The 27,414-nt window shown below is 42.5% G+C and overlaps 2 protein-coding genes across 5 annotated transcripts in view; one reads left to right on the plus strand and one right to left on the minus strand.

Annotated features, from left to right (window-relative positions):
• The window catches only part of L3MBTL3 (L3MBTL histone methyl-lysine binding protein 3), a 172,660-nt gene extending 147,295 nt beyond the window's left edge, over positions 1-25,365 (plus strand). For 3 of the 4 annotated variants that reach the window (XM_075063942.1, XM_075063943.1, XM_075063944.1), the window contains 4 exons: positions 8,241-8,332; positions 17,961-18,124; positions 18,452-18,514; positions 22,285-25,365. In XM_075063942.1, the coding sequence (XP_074920043.1) occupies positions 8,241-8,332; positions 17,961-18,124; positions 18,452-18,514; positions 22,285-22,428 (463 nt within the window). In that variant the 3' untranslated portion in view covers positions 22,429-25,365. Of the gene's footprint in view, positions 1-8,240; positions 8,333-17,960; positions 18,125-18,451; positions 18,515-19,247; positions 19,325-22,284 lie in introns of all 4 variants that reach the window. The other variant, XR_012655534.1, reaches the window with a different exon arrangement.
• A 1,223-nt stretch (positions 25,366-26,588) lies between these two features.
• Positions 26,589-27,414, minus strand: part of SAMD3 (sterile alpha motif domain containing 3) — a 101,395-nt gene continuing 100,569 nt past the window's right edge. The window contains exon 11 of the mRNA XM_032772682.2: positions 26,589-27,111. Within this exon, the coding sequence (XP_032628573.1) occupies positions 26,734-27,111 (378 nt within the window). The 3' untranslated portion in view covers positions 26,589-26,733. The remainder of the gene's footprint in view (positions 27,112-27,414) is intronic.

Genomic DNA, 27,414 nt, shown 5'->3' on the forward strand with positions numbered 1-27,414 from the left:
AAATTGTGCCTATCTGGCTTTCAGCCCAAGAACCCTCACTCCATCAGGGAAAGAGACTAAGCTTTGAGGCAGCAACAGAATGGGAATTGTCTTCTGATCATGAGCCATAAACCCTTGCTCTGCCAGGGAAGGGAGCTCACACTCTGAAAGGCAGGAAAGGATCTCCCTGTTTACTCCTCCCCTGCTCCACAGACTGACTCTATATTAGAGCCTGGAGCACTTCAGCTAGCCTTTCGCAGACTAGAGGCACATGTGGATTCCACTCCCCACAAAGTTGCACCTTCATGGAATTACAGAGAAGTAAGTGAGAATTCCCTTCCCATGTTCAAAATTACCCTGATTTCTTGAGTAAAGCTCCAGATAGTACTAGGTTGCTCCTACAGCACTTGGGTGCTAGGCAGCCTGGTGGAGTAAGCAGGCAGCCTTTCAGGCTTCCAGGGACAGCTGACAAGCTGTTTTCACAACTGAGGTATGAGTTTCAGTAACTCTCCTCTCTGGTGTGTTCCCCAGACCAGTATCAACAATGTACTACCTCCCCCTATAAACAGCCAGGGGATGAAGTAGCACACATGCAAAAAAGCATCAAATTTTTCTAAGACAGGATGTCAATCATTGGCATGCAAGGAACGTGTTAATATTAGTGAAACATATCTTTCTTCTCAAGCATTATGATAATATGTTTTCCCATTGTTGCCTCCTTTGAGGGCATCATAAGATCCAAATGAAGACACCTGATTAAACCAAACGTTAAACTAAGATATTTGTTTATATATGTAAAAAATATATATATATATATTGGGGAGCCTACGGTTGGTGCAGCAGTAGCTCCATCAGTCACAGCTTCAGAAGAGGACTTCCTTCCAAAACACGCCAAAGACCACAAGAGTGGCACACTCTGCAGCCTCAGCTATAACTGTTCAGACCAAAGGGTTTTTTTTATATTTAGTAAGGAAAGCCTATTGTGTAGTAAACAAGCGGCTCATCTTCTAGGGCTGTGATCCTTTTTTACTGTAAGACATCTCTGGTCCTATCTTGGTCAAACTCTTGATGTGATTTGTGACGAGCAATGGATTCTAACTTGATGGCTACAAGGGTGTTATGTTACGCCAATGAATAGTCATCACTCATCCTAATTGGATATCTTGTGCTTCCAAGCTTACGGGTGAGGAACTGTTGGGCGAAACATTAGAGAAATTAGTAGCTGATGCTGCAGAGAAGCCTCAACTTTGGGGTCAAAACCAGCACAGCAATCCATTGATTGCGACCAACACCAGTGGTATCTAGAAAAAGATTGTGACCCTGTTGGGGTGGGGAGAATCTGGAGCAGAAGCTTCCAAGGAAACCTAAATGAATTTTCCTCCAAACCAACAAAATCCTCAGCATGACAAAGATTCTTCCTTTTGATCCACCCTCCCCACCCAGAGACTTTAGTAGGTGCAGCAAAGCAGAGCTCACAGGACTCTGGATAGCCGCCCCCCACCCACACACCCGCCCACCCCAACCACATGGTTTTGCAATGACATCAGGAAAAGCTTCCTAGTTCTCTTGCTAAACAGAGTTGGAGCAGAGAAAGACAGTAGACAGATTATAGAAGATCTAGGATCTGATATTCATGCTGGACAAATACATAAGGGCATTCATAGCTCAGTGTCTCTAGCTACTGGATCTGCTGGTCTCGCACATATGGGTCTCCCCATAGGTGAAGTCACATGCCAAGTGTCTCCAGGCTTTTCTTTTGAGAGTATGGGACCATTTCTCTGTATGCATGCAAATCTGGGGACTGGATTACCTAAATGATGGACAGTCCCAAGGACCGTCCAGAGGGGTCTTCCCATATGCCTTCCAGGCCTGCAGGTTCTCAATAGATGCCAGGTTGGGAAGAAGGGGCACTTCTGGGACCAAGAACAATGTAGGATATCTGAAGCTCCAGGAAGAGGAACCACAGTTGTCAAACAAGCACTATTGAGATTTTAGAGTTACCTAGAGGGCAACCATGTCTTGGTTTGTCAGCCAGACAACATCACCACGGTTGCATGCATTCACAACCAAGGGTGAACAGGAAGTGATGGAGACCATGGAATGGAAAGACAAGACTCTCCCTTAACTAAAGACAATACATGTAAAAGGGGAACAGAACCAAGAGCAGATACAAAGTCAACTACTCCGAGTGATATTTGGGCGAGGAAGTTTTCACTCTGATTTTGCAGACATGTGGTCTCTCCTCAGTCAACCTGTTTGCCAATTGCAAGAATGAATAACAGCCACAATTCTTCACTTGAAAAGCAGACCCCAAGTCAATGGAGTCATATGCTGTGTTGACAGATGGAAGCAAAACCTGCTATACACGTTTCTTGCCCTTCTCTCTCCTAAGAATGGTGATCCAAAAGATAAGTTGAGAAGAAGCAAGAGTAATGGCGTTAAGTCTATACTGACCATCCTGGTTCTCCAGTCTGATAGAATTGAAAGCTGAAACACCGTTTCATCTTCCATCGAGACCTGACATCTTTTTTCCACAGTCCATTCCTCCATCCAGCCCAGATAGTCTTCAGCCTGGCTATTGAAAAGGAAGCATTAGGCTGAGTGGAGCTGTCTTCCAAAGTGGTCGAAACTCTGGTCTTACCCAAGAGTTTCCACACTAAAAACTACTACTCTGTGTGGACCAAGCTCAGTACATGGTGCCAAGAGTGCAGATCGAAGGGACACTGGGATTCCAGCCACTTCAGACTTAATTCAGGAGAGTGTGGATAAGGGCCTTCAAGCCAGCACCATGGCACACCTGGTATCAGCCCTAAGTAATGTACTACTCACAGGACCCTCAGGCTCCTTGATGAAACCCTCAGATTTCTCAAAGCAATCAGATTGACTATATCAGCAGTCAGACCGATTTTCCCGAAGAGGGACCTACCACTGGTGTTGAAAGCGTGTAACCAGCCTTTGAATCTCTAACTTCCTTCATTCTGCCCAGGATCCATGGTAACCTCATGGACTGAAAAAGCATGCACTTCCACCACAGAGGTCTGCAGGGCAGCCTTGTGGACATCGATTAACACCTCTATCAGACACTATGAAGTGGACTTTCTGTCTCTGCAGAGGTCTCCTTTAGCAGGAAGGAGGTGCTGGTCCACACATAGTCTTGTCGTATGAACAATTACAAGAGGGTAGGTCTTTCCTATTTCTTATATTCATTTTTCTATCCTTCCCTACTCCTGTTCATTGATCACTACTTTTCATACATCTCAGAATTGTGAGAGATGCTAGGCTACCAAATGGAAAAATTATAATATTCTTTCTGCTAGCATCATCTCTCACAATTCCAGCCACCTTGGATGGCTTCAGAGCCAAGGGTCAGCATTTTATTTGGATGGTTACCATATAGGCAGTGGCCTGCTGTTCATAGTTAGTTGGCACTGAAGTTGTTGTTACTAATAATTTTGTAAGAGTTTGTTTTACAGCTTTGGAATGAATTGTCTGGCAGCAGGCAGGATGGGGTGGGCATGGCTGCATAAGCTGTGCTGCAGCTTTAAACAACCTCTGGAAACTACAGACAGGAGGGGAATAGCCCATATGTATCAGAACTGTGGAATTTTTTGTTTCAGCACTCAATTTTTTAAAATGTCTTTAAAACATGATCGTTTTCATAAGTGTAACTTTGTAATGGTGCATTTACTTAATAATATTTTTGCATGGTATTGTGCATTCATATGGCCAGTAATTGTAAGTGTCAAGTAATTGCAAATAGCTAGTAATTCTGTTTAATGTGCATTCAAGTACATATGCAGATATGTGTTCAATTTTGCAGTTGAGCCCCTGTGGATTTAATTATGTTTGACTCAATCCTTGTCCGTATAGAATTTTCTCTATTATCTCTTCATGGCTTCATGTTCCAGGTAGTCCTTTTCTTCACTGAGGTATTTTTTGAGGAACTCTATCCACAAATTTATATAAGAAGGGTTCTTTACTTAGTCCTCAGATACAGACTCAGTACTATCTTCAACTGGTACTCAGAAAGCTGACTTCCATTTCCTTCTGTCACAATCCTGGGTATCCTGTATACAAACAATTATTTATACTAGAAAATTTTGGTTTACAAAGTATTTTCTGAACTTCAGTGTGTGGGAAAACTGCAGTGTTCATATGGAATGATCAAGAGATTAAAACTGAAGATAGACAGATGTGTTGGCAGGATTGGACCCAAAAGCATATTTTAGAAAATTGGGCAATTATAATTTTAAGGTAGATTTATAGCACTTTCACAGCTGCAAGGGAAACCTAACATAATAAGTACTCAGCTATGGAAATATTTACAATTAAGAAATATGAATGCTCAAATTTGAGAATTAAATAGAGCCAATTTGCAAAATAAGTATGAGATTCTTTAATAAAACCCACTATATGGATATTTCTACTAAAATGGCTTTCTGATAAATAGTTAAAAGTCGGCATGTACTTTGTCACTATGCGGTTCCAGTCTTAACAACCACTGAGATTAATGGGGAAGTCGTGTTTCTCAGAGCTTTCATTTCGTGTGTACAGTCCATGTACTGCAGCAGTTCAAATTCATAAGGCATTCTCTGCACATAGGGTTAGAAACCTAATTTTTATATAAATAAAAGCTTGAAATCTACAGGAACTCTTTACATTTGTGCCCAAGCATGGAATTCCTGCTGTACATATTTGAATTGTGCTTAGCTGTAATGCCCCTAGTTATTTTGTACTCTAATATAGCATAAAGGGTAGATTTTTCTAGTCCACTAGGTTCACTTGTACTGTTTTTTTTCAGTGTATCATGTGCTGATGTCAGTAAAGTTGTGCCCATCTGCCTGAAGTCTAATTTAAGACCAAAATATTTATATATATTTTAAAAATAGCTTCTGAGACCAGGTTACACTGTAAAGTTTTGTCAGCATAGTTATGTCAGTCGGGCGGAGGTTGGAGGGGGAAACCACACCCCCTAGCCAGTATAGCTCTTCTGGCAAAACCCCCAATCTATACACAGCTGTGCCAATAAAAGGGTGCTTCTGTCAGCATTGTTAGCGCCATTCAGGGAGGTTGAATTGTTATGCCATCAGAAAAACTCCTTTTGTTAGCATAAGCTGCATTTACACTAGGGGGTTCTGCCAATATAGTTAAACCAGTGAAGGTATACCAGCAAAGCATGTATTGTGTAGACAAGGTCTGTGATAAGACAAAGGGTCTGTTTGTCATTGAGCAACTTTCTTTTGCGTTGGAGGTGATGCAACACCTACATTGCCTGCCAATCCTATGTACCTATTGTTAGGCCTAACTAAAAATATAGCATAAAGCCAGTTATGCCAACCTGAACAAAGCCAAGCTAACAGAGGCTTCTGGGTAATTCATAAATGGAAAATGCCCGGAAGTTGCCTGTCTCTCACAGAGTTAGGCAACCATAAGACAAGAAAGGAACGGCATTCCTGGCAGGGTACCAGATGTATTGTGTTGGGAATAATGGCAAAACTCCCTGTTTCTGTTCTCTGGGTCTCTCTGACTCCCTTACATTTTTTTGCTTACTTGTGATTGTTAAGGCATTATTGCTCACATATATCATATTATTCTTGTTTGTAGTAATCAAGGCAGTATTGTTTGGGTTTACTAATTAGTAAAAGGGGGTTGGACTGCTAAATGAATAATTTGTGACGCGACGGGACTGTCTATAAAATCATATGCTAGTTGTAAAGAAGCAAGCTTGTTCTCTCTGGAGACGAGCTGCTCTCTATTGATGCGTGCACTTGTCAATAAAGAGCTTTTGATCGGACCTTGCTGGTGTTGCCTGTCACTCTCGCGGTCAGACAACAAACCGTGTGCTAGTATTGGGGCACCGGGGTCCCCGACAGTTTTTTTCTTAAATTTAACTAGACCAGTGGGCCAAGTCTGGTACTCAAGATCACTCCGAATGGCCATCAGCTGGTCATTCAGGAAATCCCGAATTCCTAAACATACTAGATCCCACTGCAATGCCTTCCCAGCCTCAGTGATATTTAATACCATTTTTTCTTGGTGTAGTACTGTAATACACCTGTTATTTAACTATTCTTAGGCATTTTAAAAGGCATTGACATTAATAGCATAGGAAGGGGGGGGTTACATTATTAGTTACTTTCCAGGACACAGGGCGCAGCCTGTAGAATAAACCCCAAAATACAATCAATACCACATTCCCAAGCACGAGTCCCACACATTTCTTCCTGTCAGTGTATAATTCTTTATTTCTTCACCAGGGTCATTTCTTAATGTCCTTTTTAGTCAGGAATTCCTGGACTTTGGCAATTTCAGTGGAGTGAGCGTTCCTTCTTTCCCAAAACAATCGTGGTGCAGCATTTTATAGGGGAGAGGTTACTAGCACATCACCCTGTAATGGTTTTGATTCTTCTAGAAAAATTGTCAGTGGACAAAATTGTCAGTGGACAAAGGAGAGGTTACTAGCACTTCACTTTGTCCTTTTCTCCTGTTGTCCGGAAGGCACAGTGGAGCTAGAAGGAGAAATAGGCTAATCATCAGTAGGAGAATTCTCCCGAGGTGGAGGGGTCTTTTTGCAGTAAGAATCTTGGGTCCAAGCAGTCAGTCTCTGGCACTTCACAGTGGTGTTAGTAGTCAGCAGGACTCAAAAAGGACCTTTTCAGCATGGAGCCAAAGCAGTCTTTCGTTGGTGGACCTTTACATCAATCCAGTTCCCTGGTTTCAAGGAGTGGCAGGGCTGCTAGGGTCTTAGGATAGCGCTTCCTTACCTGTGAGGAAAGAAACCTAACACATTTCATTAGTGCCTGGCAGTGTTTTGCAGATCTCATAGCTGCGTGGGCACATTCAAGCCCCCCCTTTTTCTTGGTTGTCAGCCAAGTCTTGACTGTGAGTGGAGTCAGTGTCTAATTATTTTTTTCAGTTAACTCATTTTGTTCTTTGTCCCTTTTTTCCTTCTTGGCTTCTTTTAACCTGCAAAGGGAACTTCCACTTTTCACTTATACACCTTTTTTCCAAAAATGAACATATAAACATTGTCATTATACAGTACATTAGTCTTATTACTCAATATATGCCATACATACCCTTCTACTAAAATAACCCTATTACAGAACTTTGGAGCAACAAGCTAGAACAAGCACACCCACTTTGAGGAGTTCATTCAATTCAACCTCTAGTCCAATAGCTTTCCACCATCCCCAGCCCCCTGGCTAGAAATCTAAGGTAGCCAGAAAGATCCCATGCATAATATGGGGAGTGGGTTAACTTTTCATGTCTTTGCTTTCAAAGACTGTTGGTATGCAAATTTTAACAACAATTTTTGCAATTAACAATTTGGCTAATGAAGTTTCTTTTTCTTACTTAAGCAAATATCTTAGACTTTAATATATCACATTGTCCTGATCTATCCAAACGCTTTGTATTCCCAGTTGAACAAGACAAGTATCTGCATTTTAATTTAACCTTTTGTTTGATTTTAAACTAGACTATTCTATAAAAATATTAAACACAACAATTCCGGCCACAAGACAAACACCACAAGACAGAACATAGAACACAAAACATAATTCCTATTGTGCCAGTAAATGCATGGTACGCTGAATGCTGTTCAGCTGGCATCAGTTTTCTCTGGTTATTTGAAAGACAAAAGAAAAAAAACCAGAGGTCTACCCCTTCTGGGCAGATAATCATTGCTTAAAATATACAAATACCCTTTTTGACTCCAGGCAAAACAGAGGAATTACCCCATATTTTCTTGCATGTGTTTCATAGGCAGCCCAGGTTTCATTGGCTCCTACCTTATCAGTTAGATAAGTTACATTAATACAGCCTTAAAAGGGACATGATTAACTTAACAGAATTTTGATTGCTTTTTACTTTTAACTCCTGCTTTTAAACACTGAAAGAAAACATCACCACTTAATAGTGCCCTTAGAGCCTAATAAAATTTTAATTACACTATCTTAATTTGAATGTTTTGCATTGTGGAATCTCAGATCAGATTTACAGCTTTGAACACAACAAACATATATGAGTTTTATTTACATCCTTTTGAGCCTCCATTTCAGAGTTTGGCCAGTAGGAACTATCACACATCTGCATCAATGGGAGTATAGACCCTTTAAAACCTTTTGGTGCATTTTATGGTTATAGTATAGTGTTATTAATGTAAATAACATGGCCTGTAATAAAGTTAATAAGGGCATTTGTGACAATTAAAAGATTTAATGTAAGTTAATAAAAACCGAACACCTTGTTTTCCTCAGAGGAGGGCAGCAAGCTAAGGACTCTGCTGAAAAGGAAGAGTGTGAAGAAGAGAAGACAGAAAATGAGCTGTCAACCTTAAATGAAACTAGAGGTAACTTAGCAGTAGTTTTATGTCTGGCACTAAGATCTGCAATATAAAAGCCAAATGATTTGTGAGCTACTACTTTGTGATTCAGCTTATAGACCAAATTCACTGGTGAAATAAGGAGGCACAATTCCACTGACTTCAAGTGAATTGTGCCCTTTTATACCAGCAGCATATTTGACGGCTGTGGTTTTTTTTGGTCATCTTGCGGTCAGGGAAGATTGTGCCTAGCACTTTATCACAGCTGTAAAAATGAGCGCTGAATTGACTACTGACATACAAAGTCTCATTTTAAGATTATTTTTCGCTGCTGAGTTTGCAAATAGCTGATTACCCGTGCTGAGTTGTATAAATTTAAAATATATCTACTCCACCAAAAAAACTATACTGAAAGAATATTAAGGATGCAAAGTGAAGCACTTCAGAATCAGGGTTTGCCAAAGTTAAGGTTGCCCACACAGCCACAAAGAGACCTAAGAGAAGGAAATGGGCACCTAATTCCCATTGGCTTTTAATTAAAATTGGGCCCCAAATCCAGTTATGCCCCTTTGAAAATTCCAGTCATAGTCCTTATTTGCATGATTACTTAACATTATTTCATACCTCATCCAATTGGTAGGTTGGACGTTGTTCAGAGAGTGTACATGAAATAAGGCAATGTTCCTTTGGACACCGCCTCAGCTTTATACATCCCCTCCATCGAGTCTGACCTTGCACCAGCTTTACACTGGTACAATTTCATTTACTTCAGTAAAGTTACTGCTGATTTACATCGGTAGAATTCAGAGAAGAGTCAGGCCCATGCTATCCATTGAGGGCCTAAATGTTAAATTAACGTAAATATAGAGTAAAGCCATTGACTTCAGTAGATTTACTCTGGATTACACAGTAGCGATTGTAAACAGATTACAGGCCAAAAGAAGAAAGGCGCTAACTCTGTGGGAGCTTTGGGGCTGGAGCACCCATGGGGAAAAAATGGTTGGTGCTAAATACCCACTGGCAGCCCCCATATCAGTTTCCCCCAAGCGCCTCCTGCCTGCCAGAGGGCCCCACAGATCAGCGCCTCCCACTCCCTTTGTCTCCCGCCCACCGGGATCAACTGTTTCACGGCTGGCAGGAGGATCTGATGGGGAGTGGGGAAGAGCGAGGACGCAGTGTGCGCTCAGGGGAGGAGGCGGAACTGAGTAAGAAGAGGTGGGGCAGAAAGAGGCGGGGCAGAGGTGGGGCCTTGGGGGAAGGGGTGGAGTAGGGGCAGGGCCTGGACGGAGTCAAGCACCTCCCGGCGCTTTGGAAAGTCAGTGCCTGTGGAGGATACAAATCTGCAGGACTACAGTCTCATTCATTCCATACCACAACTTTAGTCACTGTTTGCTGTCTAAACTGCTCGCTCTCAAGTATCATTTGGAAAGAGGCAGTTGGTGTGAATTAGCAAGGGTCAGCCTTAGCTTGTAAAATGAAAGGGTGTCTTTTCAGTCAGCTTAAAGAAATAAAGACAGTGTCTGCTCTATCAGAAAAAACTGAGATACTCTTTAAAAGAAAAAAAATCTGAAATATTTTCATAGTGTGAGAATCTGTTACGCTCTTAAAGGAGCATTAAAGAACTCGCAGCCTAGGGGTGGGGGAGCCAAGTTGGCATTAAGTAGGGTAACCAGATAGCAAGTGTGAAAAATCAGGACAGGAGTGGGGGGTAATAGGTGCCTATATAAGAAAAAACTCCAAATATTGGGACTGTCCCTATAAAATCGGGACACCTGGTCACCCTAGCATTAAGCCACTTTTGCACTCCACTGACTGTGGACTAGTCCAGGGCCCACGCATTAATGTAGACAGCTCTGTGGATGTATCTAAATTACAGCAGCCCCACAGGGTTCCCCTCTGGGCTGCCATACTGCCCAGAATCTCTACAGTGCTGATGCTGAAACCCTTCTCCTGACATGCATACCCCTTTTGTATCCAGTGGCATGCCTTCTGGCCCAGGGCTTGCAACTGGAGTCCTGCCATAATGCCTGTGTGGAGGAATCCTCCCATGGCCAGAGCTAGGGATTTTAGAGTGGTGTGAAGGCACTGGAGCAGTAATGAGAATTTTGCCCATAATGTATTTGCATTAGCAGCACCGTGCTAATTAATGCTTAAATCCCAAATCAAGATCTTATATAAAGGTGGTTTGGTAATTAATTATTGCTAGACTAATTGGCAGAACACAAGACAGAACCCATAGTTCTGATCTTTTTCTGAGTCCTTGGTTATTTTCAACAAAGTTACCCAAAGGAGCTTGATAGGGTCTGAATTTATTTTCTAACTGATTAAGACTCTTAAAAAAAAAAAAAAAAAAAAAAAAAGTCATTAAATGTGTTAGTGTCCAAGACTGAATTTTAAAACACAGAAATTATATCACTACACCTCTACCCCGATATAACGTGACCCGATAGAACACAGGTTTGCATACAACATGGTAAAGCTCTGACACACTGCTCTGAGCAGCATGTTAAGGGTGTTGGTTCAGGCTGGGGCTGAGGGGTATGATAAGGGGCAGAGGGTCTCGGGGGCGGTCAGGGGCTCCCTCCCCTCAGGGTCTGTGGAGCAGGAGCTGTAGGAGGGCACTTTTGGGGGCCCTGCAGTCCCAGAGTGGCCCGGGGGATTAGCGGGGGGCCGGGAGCAGCCTTCTCTGCTTCCCTTGCCCCAGCCCCAGCTGTGTTGCTCAGGGGAGGGGGTTTGGGGGAAGGGATCCCCCCGCACTTACCAGCAGCGCCGGAAGCAGAGCAGCCCGGCCCCAGCCTGCTCCACTCCACCAGCACCCAGCTGCCTTGCTCTGCTTCCCACCACAGGTGAGTACGGGAGCGCGTCCTTTCCCCAACATCCCCACACTCACCGGCAGCAGGAAGTGGAGCACCGCAGCTGGGAGGAGGCAGAGTGGAGCGGGCAGGGGCTGCATGACTCTGCTTCCCGCCGCTGGTGAGTGCGGAGGATATCCTTTCCCCAACCTTCCCGCACTCACTGGCGGCAGGAAGCGGAGCTGCCCAGCCCCAGCCAGCTCCACTCCGCCAGCACCCAGCTGTGATGCTCCACTTCCCGCCAGGCAGGTGAGTGCAGGACCTTTCCCCAGCCATTCCCCAGCGACAAGGCTGGTGCCAGGGCAAGGAAAGCGGAGCAGGCTGGGGCTGGGCCGCTCCACTTCCCGCCGCTGCCAGTGCGTGCCTGTCAGAGGGCGGGGAGGCGTGGATAGGGGTCGGAGCAGTCAGGACGGGGGTTGGGGAGGGGGTGGGATCCAAGAGGTAATTAAAGATGGGGGTCTCTGGAGGGGGTGGTCAGGGAGCAAGGAATGGAGGGGGCAAAGCAAGTTTGATATAACGCGGTGTCACCTATAACGCGGTGAGATTTTTTTGTCTCCCAAGGACTACGTTATATCAGGGTAGAAGTGTACTTCATGATAACTGCTATTCATCTATGCTTGTTTCTTGCTACTTGCATGTTCATATTTTCAAAAGTGTAGCTCTTTCATTTTTAGGGTTTAGTTCTGGCCTGAGCCCAGAAGACTACACAGCAATGAAACAACCCTGCAGCCTGAGCCGCAAGTGCAAGTCAGCTGGCACAGACCAGACCTGGGGTTTTGTTTGCTGGGTAGGCATAGCCATACTAGAGCTGTGGAGGATGGAAATTCTGTTTTGCAAAAGGGTTTTGAGATTTCACAATTTGGCTTAATTCTGAATTGGTGTGAACACAAACATTTTAAAATTCTCTGTGAAGGAAAATTCTGGAAAAAAATCATTTAAGGTAATTCTATATGTTTTGTTTTAATTTGGATTTTTTTTTATATACAATATAAGTTAATCATTCAAAATGGAAAATCATTTAAAAAAATTGAAACATTTTGTTCCAGAAATATTGAAATGGGACATTTTGACATTGAACTTTTTTCTGATTTTTTCTAAAGAAAATGCCAACAAATTCTACCTGAGTTTGCAAAGTACTTCAGTTTTGACAAAACTGCATGTTCCAATGGAATATGTTTCTGTGGAAGTTTCTATGACCAGCTCTACTTACCACTTTGGATAATTTTCTACAGAGGATTCTGAAGAATTAGATTTGTAAAGTGAGGACACTATTGCTTAACATCTATATTTAATTACTTAATCTATTCTTCTTTACCTTCTTTTATTTGTATAATGTTGTGGCATGATCTACTAAAAAATGCCCAGATAGGGAGTAGGTATCTGAATATTATAACGACACTTCATGATGAAGTAACAGTGGTATCTGAGTTTGTGCCGACATAAAAGCTGAAATCTCAGCCTATAATAACAAAACTAGAGCCCCATGGAATTGTGCTCCAGAATCGGATGTTTCTTTTTATTAACAAAATTATGGCCTTGGCTACATTGGCACTTTTACAGCGCTGCAACTTTCTCGCTCAGGGGTGTGAAAAAACACCCCCCCGAGCGCAGCAAGTTACAGTGCTGTAAAGCGCCAGTGTAAACAGTGCCCCAGCGCTGGGAGTGCGGCTCCCAGAGCTGTAAGTTAATCCCCACGGGGAGGTGGAGTACCTGCAGTGCTGGGAGAGCTCTCTCCCAGCGCTGGCGCCGCGACCACACTCGCACTTCAAAGTACTGCCGCGGGAGCGCTCCCACGGCAGCGCTGTACAGCTGCAAGTGTAGCCGTACCCTAAGTTTTGAGCCCTCATGGTTGTAGAGAGAACCAGAGTGTAAGCTGATGGAATGCCATCTGCCTGCTTCTGGAGAAATCCTGAAACAATAGCTCTGAGAAGTGTGACCTACACCATTCATCTCAACCAGAGCCTAGTGGACTCTGCAATTCTCTGGCTGTGTAATTTAGCATTTTTCCAAGCTGCTGTGGACTCCACCATTTTGCTGCAGCCAGGCACCTAATGTGTTGTTTACTTTCTCTACTCTGCCATGTTGACACCTGCCTACAGCAGCTTCTTTCCTCCAGCTTTCCCCACAAGAGGCAGTTAATTTGATTGCAGCACATGCTCCATGCACTGTTCCATGGAGCTAACTAGCAGGGGACTGAGAAACAAGAACTGGAAGAGCTTGCATCCAGGGAATGGAGGGGACAGAAGTGTAGGCTGTCATCTCTCTCATCCTACTTTTGATGCTTCTTAGTCACTCAGTTGGAGGACTGGTTACCAGATTACCTGGCAAGGGTTTGTGACTGAATCTTCCTTTTCCCAAAATTTGTCAGCTTTGAACAATTATCTTACAAGGCAAGTTTGTCATAATAATTCTTATCAACTTAAATGGAAAGCTAGTAAAAATACTGCATAAAAGCAGAATGTGTATACTGTGGATACAGGGCTCAAGATAGATGTCTTATTGACCACTAAATTGCAGACAGCTAGAGACACTGGGCATAATTCAGAGGTGAGTCTGCCTGCGGAACACTAGAGGGAATGTATGTTGGAGTCTACACCCTCAAAGTGTATGTTACAGTACTTTAGATGCCCTTAGCTTTAGAGCTTCTCTTCATGGTAAATGGAACCAAAATAACTACATTGGTTGCAATTCACACCTTCAGTTAGGTTGGTTCCAACACTGCGTAGACAAATTCTACCTTCCCTGGATTTACACTGACTAGTATGTCATTTACACTTAGGCCTTGGCTACACTTGAGAGTTACAGCGCAATAAAGCCGCCCACAGCACTGTAACTCTCTCCCCATCCACACTGGCAAGGCACATACAGCAATGTATCTCCGTGGCTACAGCGCTGCAGGTACTCCACCTCCCTGAGAGGATTAACAGCTGGTGCAGAGTGCCTGAGACACTGGTGTTTCAGTGTAAACGGGGAGTAACCTTATTATGCAGTGATTGACCTCTGGAAACTTCCCATAATCCTTTTAAGTGAAGGTTCCTCTCTTTGTTTTGTTGTCAACTCCACACTTCGGGAGCTGCTTATCAAAAAAACAAACACAGGGCTTGGCTACACTTGAGAGTTACAGCGCTAGTGGCGGCTTTACAGCGCTGTAACTTACTCCCTGTCCACACTGGCAAGGCACATACAGCGCTGTATCTCCCTGCTACAGCTCTGGCTGTACTCCACCTCGGCCTGGGAAATAACGACTATAGTGCTGCTCTTGCAGCGCTGGGGTGCCAGTGTAAACAGTGATTAATCTTACTACACTGTAACTGACCTCCGGAACCTTCCCATAATGCTTTTTAAGTAATGATAACACTTTTTTTTTTTGTTGTGAACTCAGGTCTCCCGGAGCTGCTTATCTAAAAAACAAACACAGCTACTGTTTGCTCCAGCAGAGGCGCGCAAGGGAATTAATGTCCACAGCTAGTGTTTGCTTGAGGAGAGAAACAGCCCTGAGGGGGGGAGGGGAGCTCTGTTTTGGAGCAGCTGCTTATCGGGTCTGAAGGCTATTTGCATTTAGTGAATGAAAGAGGGGTGGGGGTAGGGTTCGGAACTTTTTTAAAATGTATCTTCAGGTCCTTAGAACTTGCGAGGCAGGGAGCTGACCCAGTGTCAGCTTCAAAAATCCACTCTTTCTATCTCCCCCACACTCCCTGTCACACTCCACCTCACCCCCCTCTCGTGAAAAGCATGTTGCAGCCACTTGAACGCTGGGATAGCTGCCCATAATGCACCACTCCCAACACCGCTGCAAATGCTGCAAATGTGGTCACACTGCAGCGCTGGTAGCTGTCAGTGTGGCCACACTGCAGCGCTTTCCCTATACAGCTGTACGAAGACAGCTTTAACTCCCAGCGCTGTACAGCTGCAAGTGTAGCCAAACCCACAGCTACTGTTTGCTGTGACTGAGTAGAGGCAGGCAGGGGGGCTCCCTTTGAAACACCCATATCTAATGTTTGCTTGAAGAGAGAGGCGGCGTGTGGGAGGGAGGGGAAAGAGTCCATTTGGGCAAGCGGCTGCTTATCTGGTCTGTGAGAAAAAAACAAACAGCTGCTGTTTGCTGTCAGTGAGTGAGAGAGGGTGGAGGAGGGAGGGGGGTCGGAACTTGCAAGGCAGGGAGCTGACACAGTGTAGGCTCCAAAAACCCACTCTCTCTGTCTCCCCCACGCTCCCTGTCACATTCCACCCCACCCCCCCTTTTGAAAAGCACTTTGCAGCCACTTGAACACTGGGATACCTACCCATAATGCACCGCTCCCAATGCTGCTGCAGATGCTGCAAATATGGCCACGACAGTGCACTGGTAGATGTCAGTGTGGACAGACTGCAGCGCTTTCCCTACTCAGCTGTACCAAGACAGGTTTAACTCCCAGCGCTGTACAGCTGCAAGTGTAGCCATACCCTTACTGTCACTTATAAATGTGGCTCACACAGTCTGAGTGCAAGGGGAATCCAAGTTAGTTTAGTTTATATGCCAAGGGATTCAGAGAAAAGGCTCTAGCGATCAGGCCATCTTCAGTCTCTGTGGTTTGTGAGGTACAGCTTAAATTCAAACATTGATAAGAGAGTTTGAATATAAGAGAAATAAAACAGAAGCAAACCTGTGGGCCACTCCCAGTAAAACTCAACCTGTAACAAAACAAATTTTTCACATGCATTATATTTCCTCTGCCTGTATTAAACTATAAACTTTGCAGGGAAAGGATCTAATTTTCTAAGTATTTGTAAAGAGCTATAATACATATATACAAACACATAAAACTACATTAAAAACCTTGAGGTTGCAATGTCAGCCATTCACATGTTAGGCTGTGTCGGAATTAAGCAGATCCCAGCTTCTGGGTTAGGAAAGACAATGCACGGTGGTAGTCACATAGCTGTAGTACATCCAGGGAAATGAAGTCCAGCGGGGGAGTCCAGGCCATAGGGAACAGGAACAAGAAGCACCTGAACTGCAACTCTCATGAGGCACAGTGTCAGCATTTTAAAATCAATAATTAGTTTTAACTTTTCACGTTTTCAACACACAAAAGAAAAAAATCATGGAAAACGCATTTTTCACAAAAAAATTGTGTTGAGAACCCAATTTTCTGTCAGGAACAGTTGATAGAAAGTTTTCAGTTTAACTCTACTGCTCAGTATAGAGGAAATGTTTGGAGATTTTGGCAGCAAGCATCTACAAGGTTTACTGAGCTTTTGCAAATGACAATTTTCAGAGTCTTACAACTCTGTAAAATGGGGGTGTATTTTCATGGAGACAGCAAAAGGCACGTAACTTTAGCACTCTCCCCCTACCAAATCTCAGGTTCCAGCTCCAAAGCCTGGAGGCACTAGAATGCTGTGAAGAATGGTTGCCGGGGGTGGGGGTGGGGTGTAATTAGCATTAGCAAAATTATCTTTTTCCCCTATCCTCTGTTTTAGAAACAGCTGAAATGTTTTTGCTGAAACAGCAGGCATTCAGCACAGACTTTTAATAGGAAGTTTTAGGCAACCTTAACTATAAGTGTTGATCTCTCTCTCTGTCTCTCATTCAGAACATGTGGTGCTACTGGGACCTCAGCTTTGGAATTTTGGAACAAGTCTTAGTTTTGGAGTATGTGTTGATAGAGAATAATATAAAGACAATGTGAATGATAGAAATATCAATCAGGAAGGGTGAAAATAGGCTGGAGAGACAATGAAAGATTACACAGTGTAATGGAGAATAGTATGCAGAGTGGTAAAGAGACAAGTGATTACAAAACAGTGTTTAGAGATGAGGAGTGGCGATACAGTTCACTGTGTGCTACCTTCATTCAAAAAATAATTATAAATTAGTTTTACTCAGCAATTGGGAAGTGTTTGGTGCCTGAGATTTTAGGAAGTTTGTTCCCTCTGTGTTTCCAAGTAGAATGCAGACCTGCTTGAAATGAACACTGGTATCTTGTGTTCAGTTTGAGAATACCATCATTTGAGGCCTGCTCCCCACTCTCTCTCCTCCCACTCCTGCCTCAAATACACAATAATAATTTCTATACTTCTCCAGATTGCACAGCACTCTGCAGCTCTGGCTAGCCTCAAAGCTGGGTTGCCTTTGAGGGAGCAAAGACTGAACTGTCCTGGTTTGAGTTATGGTTGTTTAATGCAAAAAGGAAAATGGATGTGAAAAACAAACCTCCAAATGGAGGAATTAAACATATTTCCCAAATGAAGTATATAACTAAAGAGCAGAACTGCAGGGCCATTGCAGATATTTATTTTTCTGTGAAAAACACTGAAAATAGCTGAAAATGTTTTCTTGAGAGACATAAATGTGGTGTGTCATGGAAATAATAGGCTTGATTCACCAGTGCAATTTTATACCGGTGCAGATGTGATTTTAATGAAATTACAGCAATATAAAACTGGAGTAACTAAGACCTGGTCTGTACATGCAGATTTTGCACCAGCATAATTATTTCGGTTAGGGGTATGATTTTTTTAAAACCAAAATAGTTATACTGATGCAACCCCAGTGTGGATGCAGCTGTATTGGTATAAAGGGGTTGTATAGCAGTATGGTTTGTTCCCCCTTTCTGTACAGGAATAGCTGTGTCAGTACAGAACATCTTTATGCTGATATAAATGTGTCCACCCTGGGGAAATTGCAGCACTTTACACCAGCACAAGTAAAGCAGAACCATTTTTTGTGTGGAAGTACATGTGTCAATAATAAGGATGTTCTATCGTGACTGATCTTGTCATTCAGTGAGGGATTTAATGCTTATTTGTATCTTTTATAGACATAGAAGAACCCAGCAGCCAGAAGCCTCTTCCTCAGCCAGTTTTCTTGTCTTCCAAGTTCCAAATCCCATGCCTACCCTTGCGCTGGGAACAGCAAAGCAAGCTCCTTCCAAGTGTGGCTGGAATCCCTGCCAGTAAAGTTTCCAAATGGAGTACAGATGAGGTAGGTTTACTTTAGAAGGGTTTCCCTCAGCAATTCAGTATCACAGCCACAGCATTCTACTTCTCTTGGTATCAGGTCTTTCAGTGTAAAGTGCATGTTAGTGGGGTGCTTCCACTGATTGCGTCTACTCGCTGTAGAGCTGTCAGAGCCCTAACTTCACTTCATGACAAGTAAATAAAGAAGCAATACTGAAGATAGATTTGTACATGAAGGAGCTATCTCTGACAGGTGAAAAATGTTTGTTTTTGCTATTTATCTGCATCTGGGCGAGAATGTTGGGAGAAAGCTTGGTTTTTTAAAAAACTTGTTGGTATGATTTGGTGGCAGGTTTCTGAATTCATACGGAGCTTACCAGGATGTGAAGAACATGGCAAGGTGTTCAAAGACGAGGTGAGCATGATAAATAGAAAGTTTGAAATGTGTTAAATTTCCGTATTTCCCTGCAATCTATAATGGGCTTGCATTCTGCATTGATAGGGTACGGCCTTTACCTATGGGGTAGTTATACACTTAACTTCTGTTACGTTCTATCACAGATTCCCAGGTGAAAAGGGACCATTGTGATCATCTAGTCTGACCTCTTGTATACCAGAGGCCACAGAACTGCCCCAAAGTAGAAAAACACCCAGTCTTGATTTAAAAATTACCCGTGATAGAGAATCCACCAAAACTATTGGTGATTGTTCCAACCCTTCCTTAGGTCAGACTTCATGGTGCTCCATGGGAATTTTGCCTGAGTGCAGACTTCAGGATTTGGAGTTGAACTTTTTTAAAGCACTTAAGAACAATTTTAAAATGTCACTTAAGCGCCTACCTGACATACGGAAATGAGACTTACGTGTTTTTGAAAAAATTGCCCTTGGCCTCTAATAAGAGTTTTGTTAAGAAACAGAACAAGAAACTATGCTGAAAAAATAAATTTAACTTCAAATTTTAAAAAATAAATATAAATAAATGTATCAAAGTGTGCTCACCGGCACCGTAGTCTTTGAGGTCAGTGTGAAATAAATATTGGGAAGGTTACATGGTTTTGCATGTCATTGAATGGGCAGTAAATATATCAAAGATAAGACTTGGAGCGTGATTTTCAGCAAAGCCTTAACCAGCCTTTTTATCCCTATAGTTTTGTGGCTGCAAATAACTGTGGTTGCAATTTAAGTCATCTAGACAGAGTTGTGACAGAAACGGAACAGCTCTGTAGTAAGTCATGTATATTATATAGGACCTGATTGTTGGGATGTTTACTGTATGAATGTTAGTTTAGTTTGATTGGTGGGGGAGGAAGCAGGAAGCAAAACAATGGCTCAAGGTAAGCCACCTCTTGGTAAACATTTAAGGGTTGTTAAGAGGCAGTGCCCAAACTAAAAAGATTGTACTTTTTGATTCCAACCATCTCCTCCTTAACAAACTGGTTTTGAAAAGCAGAACCAAACTCTATGAACTGGCAAGAACAGAGCAGCTCTGGCTGGATGAAAAGGGACTCTCAAGCGTAGGTGGTTGTTCAGGGGCACCAGACTGAAACACACATACCTACTAGGGATATCTGAAGAAGTTAGGCCTGGCTATCCTGCTGTCAAAGGGATATGTGAAAGAGAGAGAGAGGTTGGTCCATTGGATAAAAGAGGGGGCACCCTCATGGGCTGTGCTTTGTGCAGATTCTGATCTGGTATATATGCTCTGAGGTAGGCATGTTTACTGAATCAGGTCCTGCTCATGAGGTGGGGGGTAATGCTGACTGTGTGAATCCCACTGGGGCTTAAACGTGATTTCAGGCTGCTCGATGGTGCCAGGACTGAGGCAGTTGTGTGCCTGGCCATGGTGAAAAGTTTAGGTACCTTGGGGACTTTATGAGCGGAGATCTAGGCATCCAGGGCCTTCAGGCACCTGAAGGATTAGATGGCAGCTGAGCAGGGGTTTTGAGGATCTAAATTTGGACTTAGGCACGTACGTTCCCTTTGTTGTTTTAAAATTCTTTTTCTCTAAATGCTTTGGCTTGTTTCTACAAAAGTACTTAGATGACTAGTCCATTTTGAAGCTCCACTGCAATCCACAAAACTCCTGCTGAGCTGCTGCTGAAGCCTGTAGGCACCTCACTCAGAACCTGTTTTTGCCATAAAATTTCCCCAGGCATCTGTGTGTTTGCCCCTGGGCATGTATGCTACTGCCTCCCTCTAGGGCTAGGCTTCCAGACACCTATCTCCTGCCTAAGCTCCCCCACCCCTAGGATGTTTTGTATGGTGTTAGGAGGCCTCTGGACACACCTATCACACACAAAGGATGCTTATCTTCCCCCAGGTCATGGAGATAGGCATCTAAGTCTGTGCTGCAGGGAGGCACCTGTCTGTCTGAGGGGAAGGGCTTAGGATACACCCCTCATATCTGCATCTCTCACTGGCTGCCTTGCCTAGCATGCTGGCTTTATGGATTGAATTCAAAGGCATCTAACGCAGGCTTTGTGGATCTCAGTGTTGTTCCTCTGAGTTTTCTAGGCTTCTGGAAGTTGGGCATGGCAACGCTGAGCATCACAATGCGTAAGTCCCTTTGTAGATCTGGGCCTTGGTTCCTATTGTTAAAAAATACTTTAAGTGACTGTTCACTGACTCCTGGAGGGAAGAATCACAGGTGCCAAACCCAGGTGGACCTGCTGGGTAGGCACAGTTGATGCCCAGCCTAGACAAGTGAGAGTTGTGAAATTCTGACACCTTAGGGGGTTCTCGCCGAGAGACCAGAAAGGGCCTTTAGTCCTGCAGAGGTGCAGCCGGCACTGTAACCATGACAAGTATGTCAGATAGTGCCACAGTATCTTGATGGCTACGTGACCTAAAATCCACTCCGTTGTTTGCTTGACAAATGTAGACAACTTGTGCCTCCCCGTGCTGTCAAGCTAAATAGGAGGTCACGTGATGGCCCCATGTGTGTCCTCTGCCCAGCTCCCACTGCGCCCAGCCCAGGGCCGCTGCACTCTCCCTGCCCCACGTTATCGGGGGCTGGAGGGGTATTCTGTCCTTCTCCCACTGCTCACACACACACACCCCCCACGGCACATTCAGCTGTTCTCCTTGGCAGGACCAAGTCGCTTCTCATATGGTGGAAGCTGGCCGCTCTGGGTTGCTGACTCAGTGCAGCGCAGCAACTGCTTAAGAGAGCCTGGCTGGGGAGGCAGCGGTGGTTGTGGGCCACCCCAGGCCCAGCTGCTGAGGACGGGCTGAGTGAGCTGAAAACAGGCCAAGGTAGAGTAGGGGAAGAGGGGACTCTGGTCAACTCAACCCCTGTCCCCAGCAGCCTGGCCGGGGGCAGCCTGCCACCAAACACCCCAGCCAGGCTCCCTCAGGCAGCCCCTGCACTGCACAGAGCTCCCCACCCAGGTCCGGCTGCCAGGGACAGAGGCCAAGTGTGCTGGGAGTCAGGCACAGCAGAAGGAGGACAGAGTTCCTCTCCTCCCCCGGCAGCCAAGCAGAAATCTGGGGGGCACTTGACCCACATGGCCTCTCCCCATGCATTGCCGATGACCACAGACACAGGCACAAAACTAGAGGTCTGTTGTGGATGGGCTGAAAATTCGGCCTTTAATGTTGTCTTCCACTATTAACCTCCAATAAAATTAGCAATTTATACAATACTTATTATTTGTGTGTATTAAAATGGTGAAGTTAAATAATGGATACTTTTCTTCCAAATATTGTAAATGCTGTAAAAAACTTGATCCTTGTTTAAAGCTGATATACTAAACTTTTGGCCTCTGGGACCAAGTGTGTTTTAATGGGGAAGGAAAGAGCAGCTGAAGAAAGGGGTCTTAGGTTCCCTAATTTAACTCCCACCGTAGACAAATAATCTTTCTGTGGAGGTTTGAGGCAAGGAATAGTTGGGAAGTGGATTCAGATATGTGACTAGGCTGAAATCCAGGGGACAGAATATTTTTCCAATAGGAACAGGAAATAGGGTCATTATAACTTTGGATGTAAACCAAGGACACATTTGAATATACGGATTTTGAACCAGAAATCCTCTGAATTTTGAATTCAAGCTTCCACTTATGGCAGTCTGAAATTTTAATTGGCTTACTGGGGATTTCAGTTTAAATTATCTTCAAATATTTAAAGTACCATAGCCTCAGACTTAATAGCGTTCTTTGTGTTTTTCACTCATGTTTTGTTTTAAAGCAAATTGATGGAGAAGCATTTCTACTAATGACCCAAGCAGACATAGTCAAGATAATGAGCATTAAACTGGGACCAGCCCTAAAAATCTTCAATTCCATTCTGATGTTCAAAGCTGCAGAGAAAAACTCACACAATGAACTTTGAGATGAATGGAAATTGTTTAGAAGCCAGTTTTCTCCGCTGGAACTCATGTTTTATTCAAAGCACAAAGACTTGCTAGAATTGTCAAGTAAGAACTCTAAGAAAGGAAGAAAAATTAGTCAGCACTGGTGGACTATTTATACTCCGAGAGCCAGTACACCTGAACTCTTCTGGAATGTGTTTGAGCTTTTAACAAGGTACTGTATAACAACTGCATCAGCTAGTCTTATTTGCCATACGTATGGCGCTGATTCTCTCATGAACTGTTAGTATTTCTAATTTTATTCAGGCGTCAAGAAAACCTTCACTAATTATTTATCCTATATTAAAATAAGAAAAATGTTAATATGATCTAAGAATTCCTGAAGTATATTTCACATATCCGTTTTCCTTTTCAGTAGCCTTCACTTCCTATTATCAAAACAAAACTGATTAGCCAAAAATTAGGCTACAAGTAGCCAGCTGAGACTGTTATGGCTAATGTTAATTTTGTACCATAATTTAAAATGCAGTGCTTATGCTACATAAGTAACACTTTGCTACAGTGTATAACTTTACAGTTTATAAAATTGTCGACTTGCTAGTAAAACATTTGGGGTTGAAATTAGCTTTTTTGATAACTGAATGTTTTTACTTTTGCACGATACAAAAATGTTGAGTTTTTTCCACCAGCATCTTTAGTGTAACTTACCAAAAGACCAATAAAGGAGATGACTGCGACTGAAAAATAAAGCTTAATTTCCATAGAATACCTTTGGTCATGTTGCACCATGGTGCTCCCATCTTTCTACATAAGGGAGCCCACTATGTTATACAGCACATGAAGGAACATTATATATATATATAGGCAAGAATATAAACAAAAACGGAAAATATTTTCCTAAATCTGTTTATGCTAATCTCTAGTAGTTATTGCAATAATGGAAAAGAATGGAATGCTGAGATGGGACCTCAAAGATTTCACACTCATGAGCCCCTTGAAAGTCACCATGATTCAAGAAAAATCTTTGCAGGCAGAGGAGTGATTAAAGTGAGTAAGAAAAGGGATATTCAAAAGGAGTGTGGTGCTCACTAGTTAAGGCATAGATTTCACCAGTTTGTTAGCAGGACTAAGGTGTCCTACAGCAGGCATTTAGGTAAGAGACTCTTCTTGAAGGATTGTTATGAGCATTTGGCAGGTAAGGTGTTGCACTCAGTATATAAATCACAATATAGAGCAGATGCACTTTAAGATAGAAAAGGCCTAGCTACCTGAAAACTGAGGACTGACCTGGAACATTCCTGGTGAGAATTTTCTTCACAGGAGGAGGGTGGTTAGTTGGAGAAGTTTTCCCCATACAATCTCTTATTCCTGGTCTTTTTGGGGGCGGAGGGGAGGGGAAGGAGGAGAACATTCAGCTTTTTAATTCAGAACAAATAGAACATTTCTGTCACACACAAGTCTGGGAAAATCTTCCTATCATTTTTCCTAATTTCTCTTTCATGAGGTGAAATTCCTCAAAGGTTTTCAAGAGCTCCGTGTGCCACTTGCAGAACAGTTAGGTGACTGGTACCTGCCATAATTCCAAGTAAAACAGTGTCAGTCTGACGTAAGTTGCATTGCTCTATAATCTCCTTCCATAGCATTGCATAAATAATATTTTTATATTTTGTTCAAAATTTGTACACTTGAACTGCAATCTTATTGTATCAACAATACAAAATAAAATTTGAATTGGAGAAGCTTGTTATGTTCGTGTACTTCACAATTGAACTGTTCAGTCTGACAATGTGGATGTTGTTAAAATGAAAGCCTTATTCAATAGATTACAAATACTTTTTCCCTCTTACCTTTAATAAGAGGATTTTTAATGGTGTTTGTGCCATGGTATTAAGCAGGCTGAGGTCTCTGTATACCTAATCCTCAATATTGTTTAACACTGTTTAATGTTAGACAGTGATTAGGACCTAAAGTGTTAATAAATATACAGAAGCTGGCATCTTGGCATAGGAGATGTTTGTTTTAAAATTCTTAAATGTTTTGAGCTTGTTAGCTTTGCATGTTTCTCTTGAACTTTTAATGTTTTTGCTTTTAAAAAAACTTGTTTTAAAGATTTTTTGTATCTTTTAACAGACTTTTTTTTGGTGGGTGGGAGGCATCTTTTATTTTGATGTTGGGGTTTAAAGGTTCAACAAAAAAGTGTTTCAGAAAAAACAAAAGTGGTCAAATGAAGTGTTGAAGGTTAAATTGCTAAAGCAGACTTTTACTTAACAACTTTGATAACCCGCTTGTTAACAAAATGCCAGCTTGATTCAGGGCTGCTACTGCATTAACTGTGAATTAAATCTCAAAGCACCAGAACCCAAACTTTTTGTAATTGTTTTTGAAAATTTTTCCCCTTGTTTTTGCAGTGTTTTTTTCCAGATTTCAATGTCAATTTAAAAAATATTGCTGTTCTGTGCACATGAGATGGCACAGTCCAACTCTTGGAGGTTAGATTCCCATGACGGGCCCGCAACTGGTGGTGGTAAAAGAATTGGACAGGATCTGCCCAACTAAAATGCATGTGGATTTTTACCACCTTTCGGTGTTGCAAATGGCTCATGAATGCAAAATTGTTTCCAAAAGAACATAATTTTGTTGCTGCTTTTTAAAGGAAGCAACACACTTGGGTAAGAATGCCATCAGGCCTAACATTTTTCTCCAAGTGAGCAAGTTTAACCACTAGTGCATAACATTTTCATGGTTTATGTAAATTTACAGCTTTAACTGTGTAAGCGGCAAAAGATGGGAGAAGTTTTTTCTATCTTGACCCATCCTAGACATACAGCCAAAGAAGTGATTGATAGGAGTCTGGTTTGTTCTTAAAACTACTGCTGTTATATGTTTGTAAGATGTTTGTTTTGTTTTAGCAACAAATGAAGTGAGTTGTAAGTTCTTAAACTGTGTTAACATCTGAATGGTTTATCTGTAATTTTTGTAATATTTGATCTCTAATTACCAATTCTGGGATAAGCAGTTTCCAAATCTTAACCTATAACCAAGTACATTTTCTTCTAAATGCTTAAACGAAAATAAGATTTTTCTGAGTCCTCTGTTTTTCCAGCATCCTTATTGATCTTATCATAGCATCTAGGAACCCAAGTCATGGAATGGGACCCCAAACACAGAACAAAAAGATAGATTGCAAACTCTTGGGAGCAAGGACTAAGTCTGATGAAACAATAGCTGGATACAGACATACACATGGGATAGTACAAGGAAACACTGGACGGTACCAGTCAGCATGATAGGCAGTGCTCTCAGCACACCAGAAGTCTCACCCTTGTCATAGTTTGTAGGTTTCATGACATAGGATAGTTTTAAGGTGAGATTTGGAGGAGGAAATAATTTTGCAGGTCTTTAGGGGGTGCTTCTGGCAACCATGAGGGGCAGCAGGGGAGAAAGCACAAAAGTTATATTTTTAAATCCGCACAAATGGGTGTTGAAGGCTAGCATCATGAGGACCACAAACTCCAAATTTCTGACATTTTCAAGGCTATGATAGCTTTAATAGGGTAGAGTCCTTTTTAGCCAATTTCCATCTTTCTGTGGGATTGGAACTCCTGAAATCCCAGGGATGCAAGGGCTCTGGAAGGGGAGGAGGAGTGTCAGCCTCGACTTGTAAATGCTTCAGTATAGGGGCAGTCTGGGCTCCCTACGAGTCACTGTAGTATTTGCAGGGGTGAGAGAAGGAAAAACAAATGTAGTAAGACAAGTCTCTCATCTCAACAGCTATGTAGTTTTTACAGGCATATAGGAATGTCCCAAACAATTCATTCTCACTAGCTTGAGATCTCATGCTGGCAGATTTTTATTTAGTAAGTTCAAGTAACTAGTGAAAAATGAATGAGTGGATTTCTTCACTGTTTACCAAATTGTGTCATACATAGTTCTAGCATTTGCAAATTAAAAATTGGACACCATTTTTGAAGCAAAATACTAATCAAAGCACATTTTCAATTATCATCAAATCTTAATTGTAAAGATTTAACTCCTATTAGAGTAACTCCCACCAAAACATGAATGCAAATAACTGAGACAGCAAAATGTTTACTGAATTAAATCAAAGTGTGCTTCTTACCTTTGACTTGGTCAAAACTTGTTCCAAAAGCTTATCGAAAAATAACTGCCCACACATACATCTACTTATAAAATTTTATTTTTTCAATAAGTTGCTCTAGAATTTCCATTGAAAATAATGAAAATGCTCATGTGTTCAAAACGAAAAAAGCAGCCAGTACAATAAAAAAAAAACATAGCTATTAATACAGTTCCACTGGAAAGAATTACACCAACTTATCTTTACAACAAACGATTTCTTCGGACAAAGAGTCAACCGCTCCAAAAGACATTCCCCTGAGACAAGTGTTTTGGACATCATAAATGTTCAGACATTCAAGTTCTTCCAGTTTTCTCTTTACATTCTTTGGAAGGGATTGTGGACTTCTCATCTCTAAAATCAGTGACTCTAGAAAGTTAAATGTGTTTTGGATCCTTTTTGGACACTGGATGCCGAACACATGAAATGCAGCCACCAGAGCAGCTAGAGCCATAGTACAATCATCCAGCTGGGCCAGTTTCTCTTTTTCTATATACAAAGCAAACTCACATGTATTAACACTGAAGGGATTTTTTACTTCCAAGACTGGTGTCAACACCTTCACCTGAAAAAAAAAAATTAAGGCAAATGATCATTTGATGTCACTGGGTTAGAGCTGAACTGTAAAAACTGCAGTAAAGAATAAGAGAATTAATTGTGCTTGAAAATAATGCTGTGAACTTGGTTAATAAGTCAGGTTCTTCTTCGAGTGCTTGCTCATATCCATTCCAGTAGGTGTGCGCGCGCCGCGTGCACGTTCGTCGGAAGATTTTTACCCTAGCAACACTCGGTGGGTCGGCAGGGCGCCCCCTGGAGTGGCGCCGCTATGGTGCCGGATATATACCCCTGCCGACCCAGCCGCCCTTCA

This window comes from Chelonoidis abingdonii, chromosome 3 (genome assembly GCF_003597395.2).
Source record: "Chelonoidis abingdonii isolate Lonesome George chromosome 3, CheloAbing_2.0, whole genome shotgun sequence".
Classification (NCBI taxonomy): domain Eukaryota; kingdom Metazoa; phylum Chordata; order Testudines; family Testudinidae; genus Chelonoidis; species Chelonoidis abingdonii.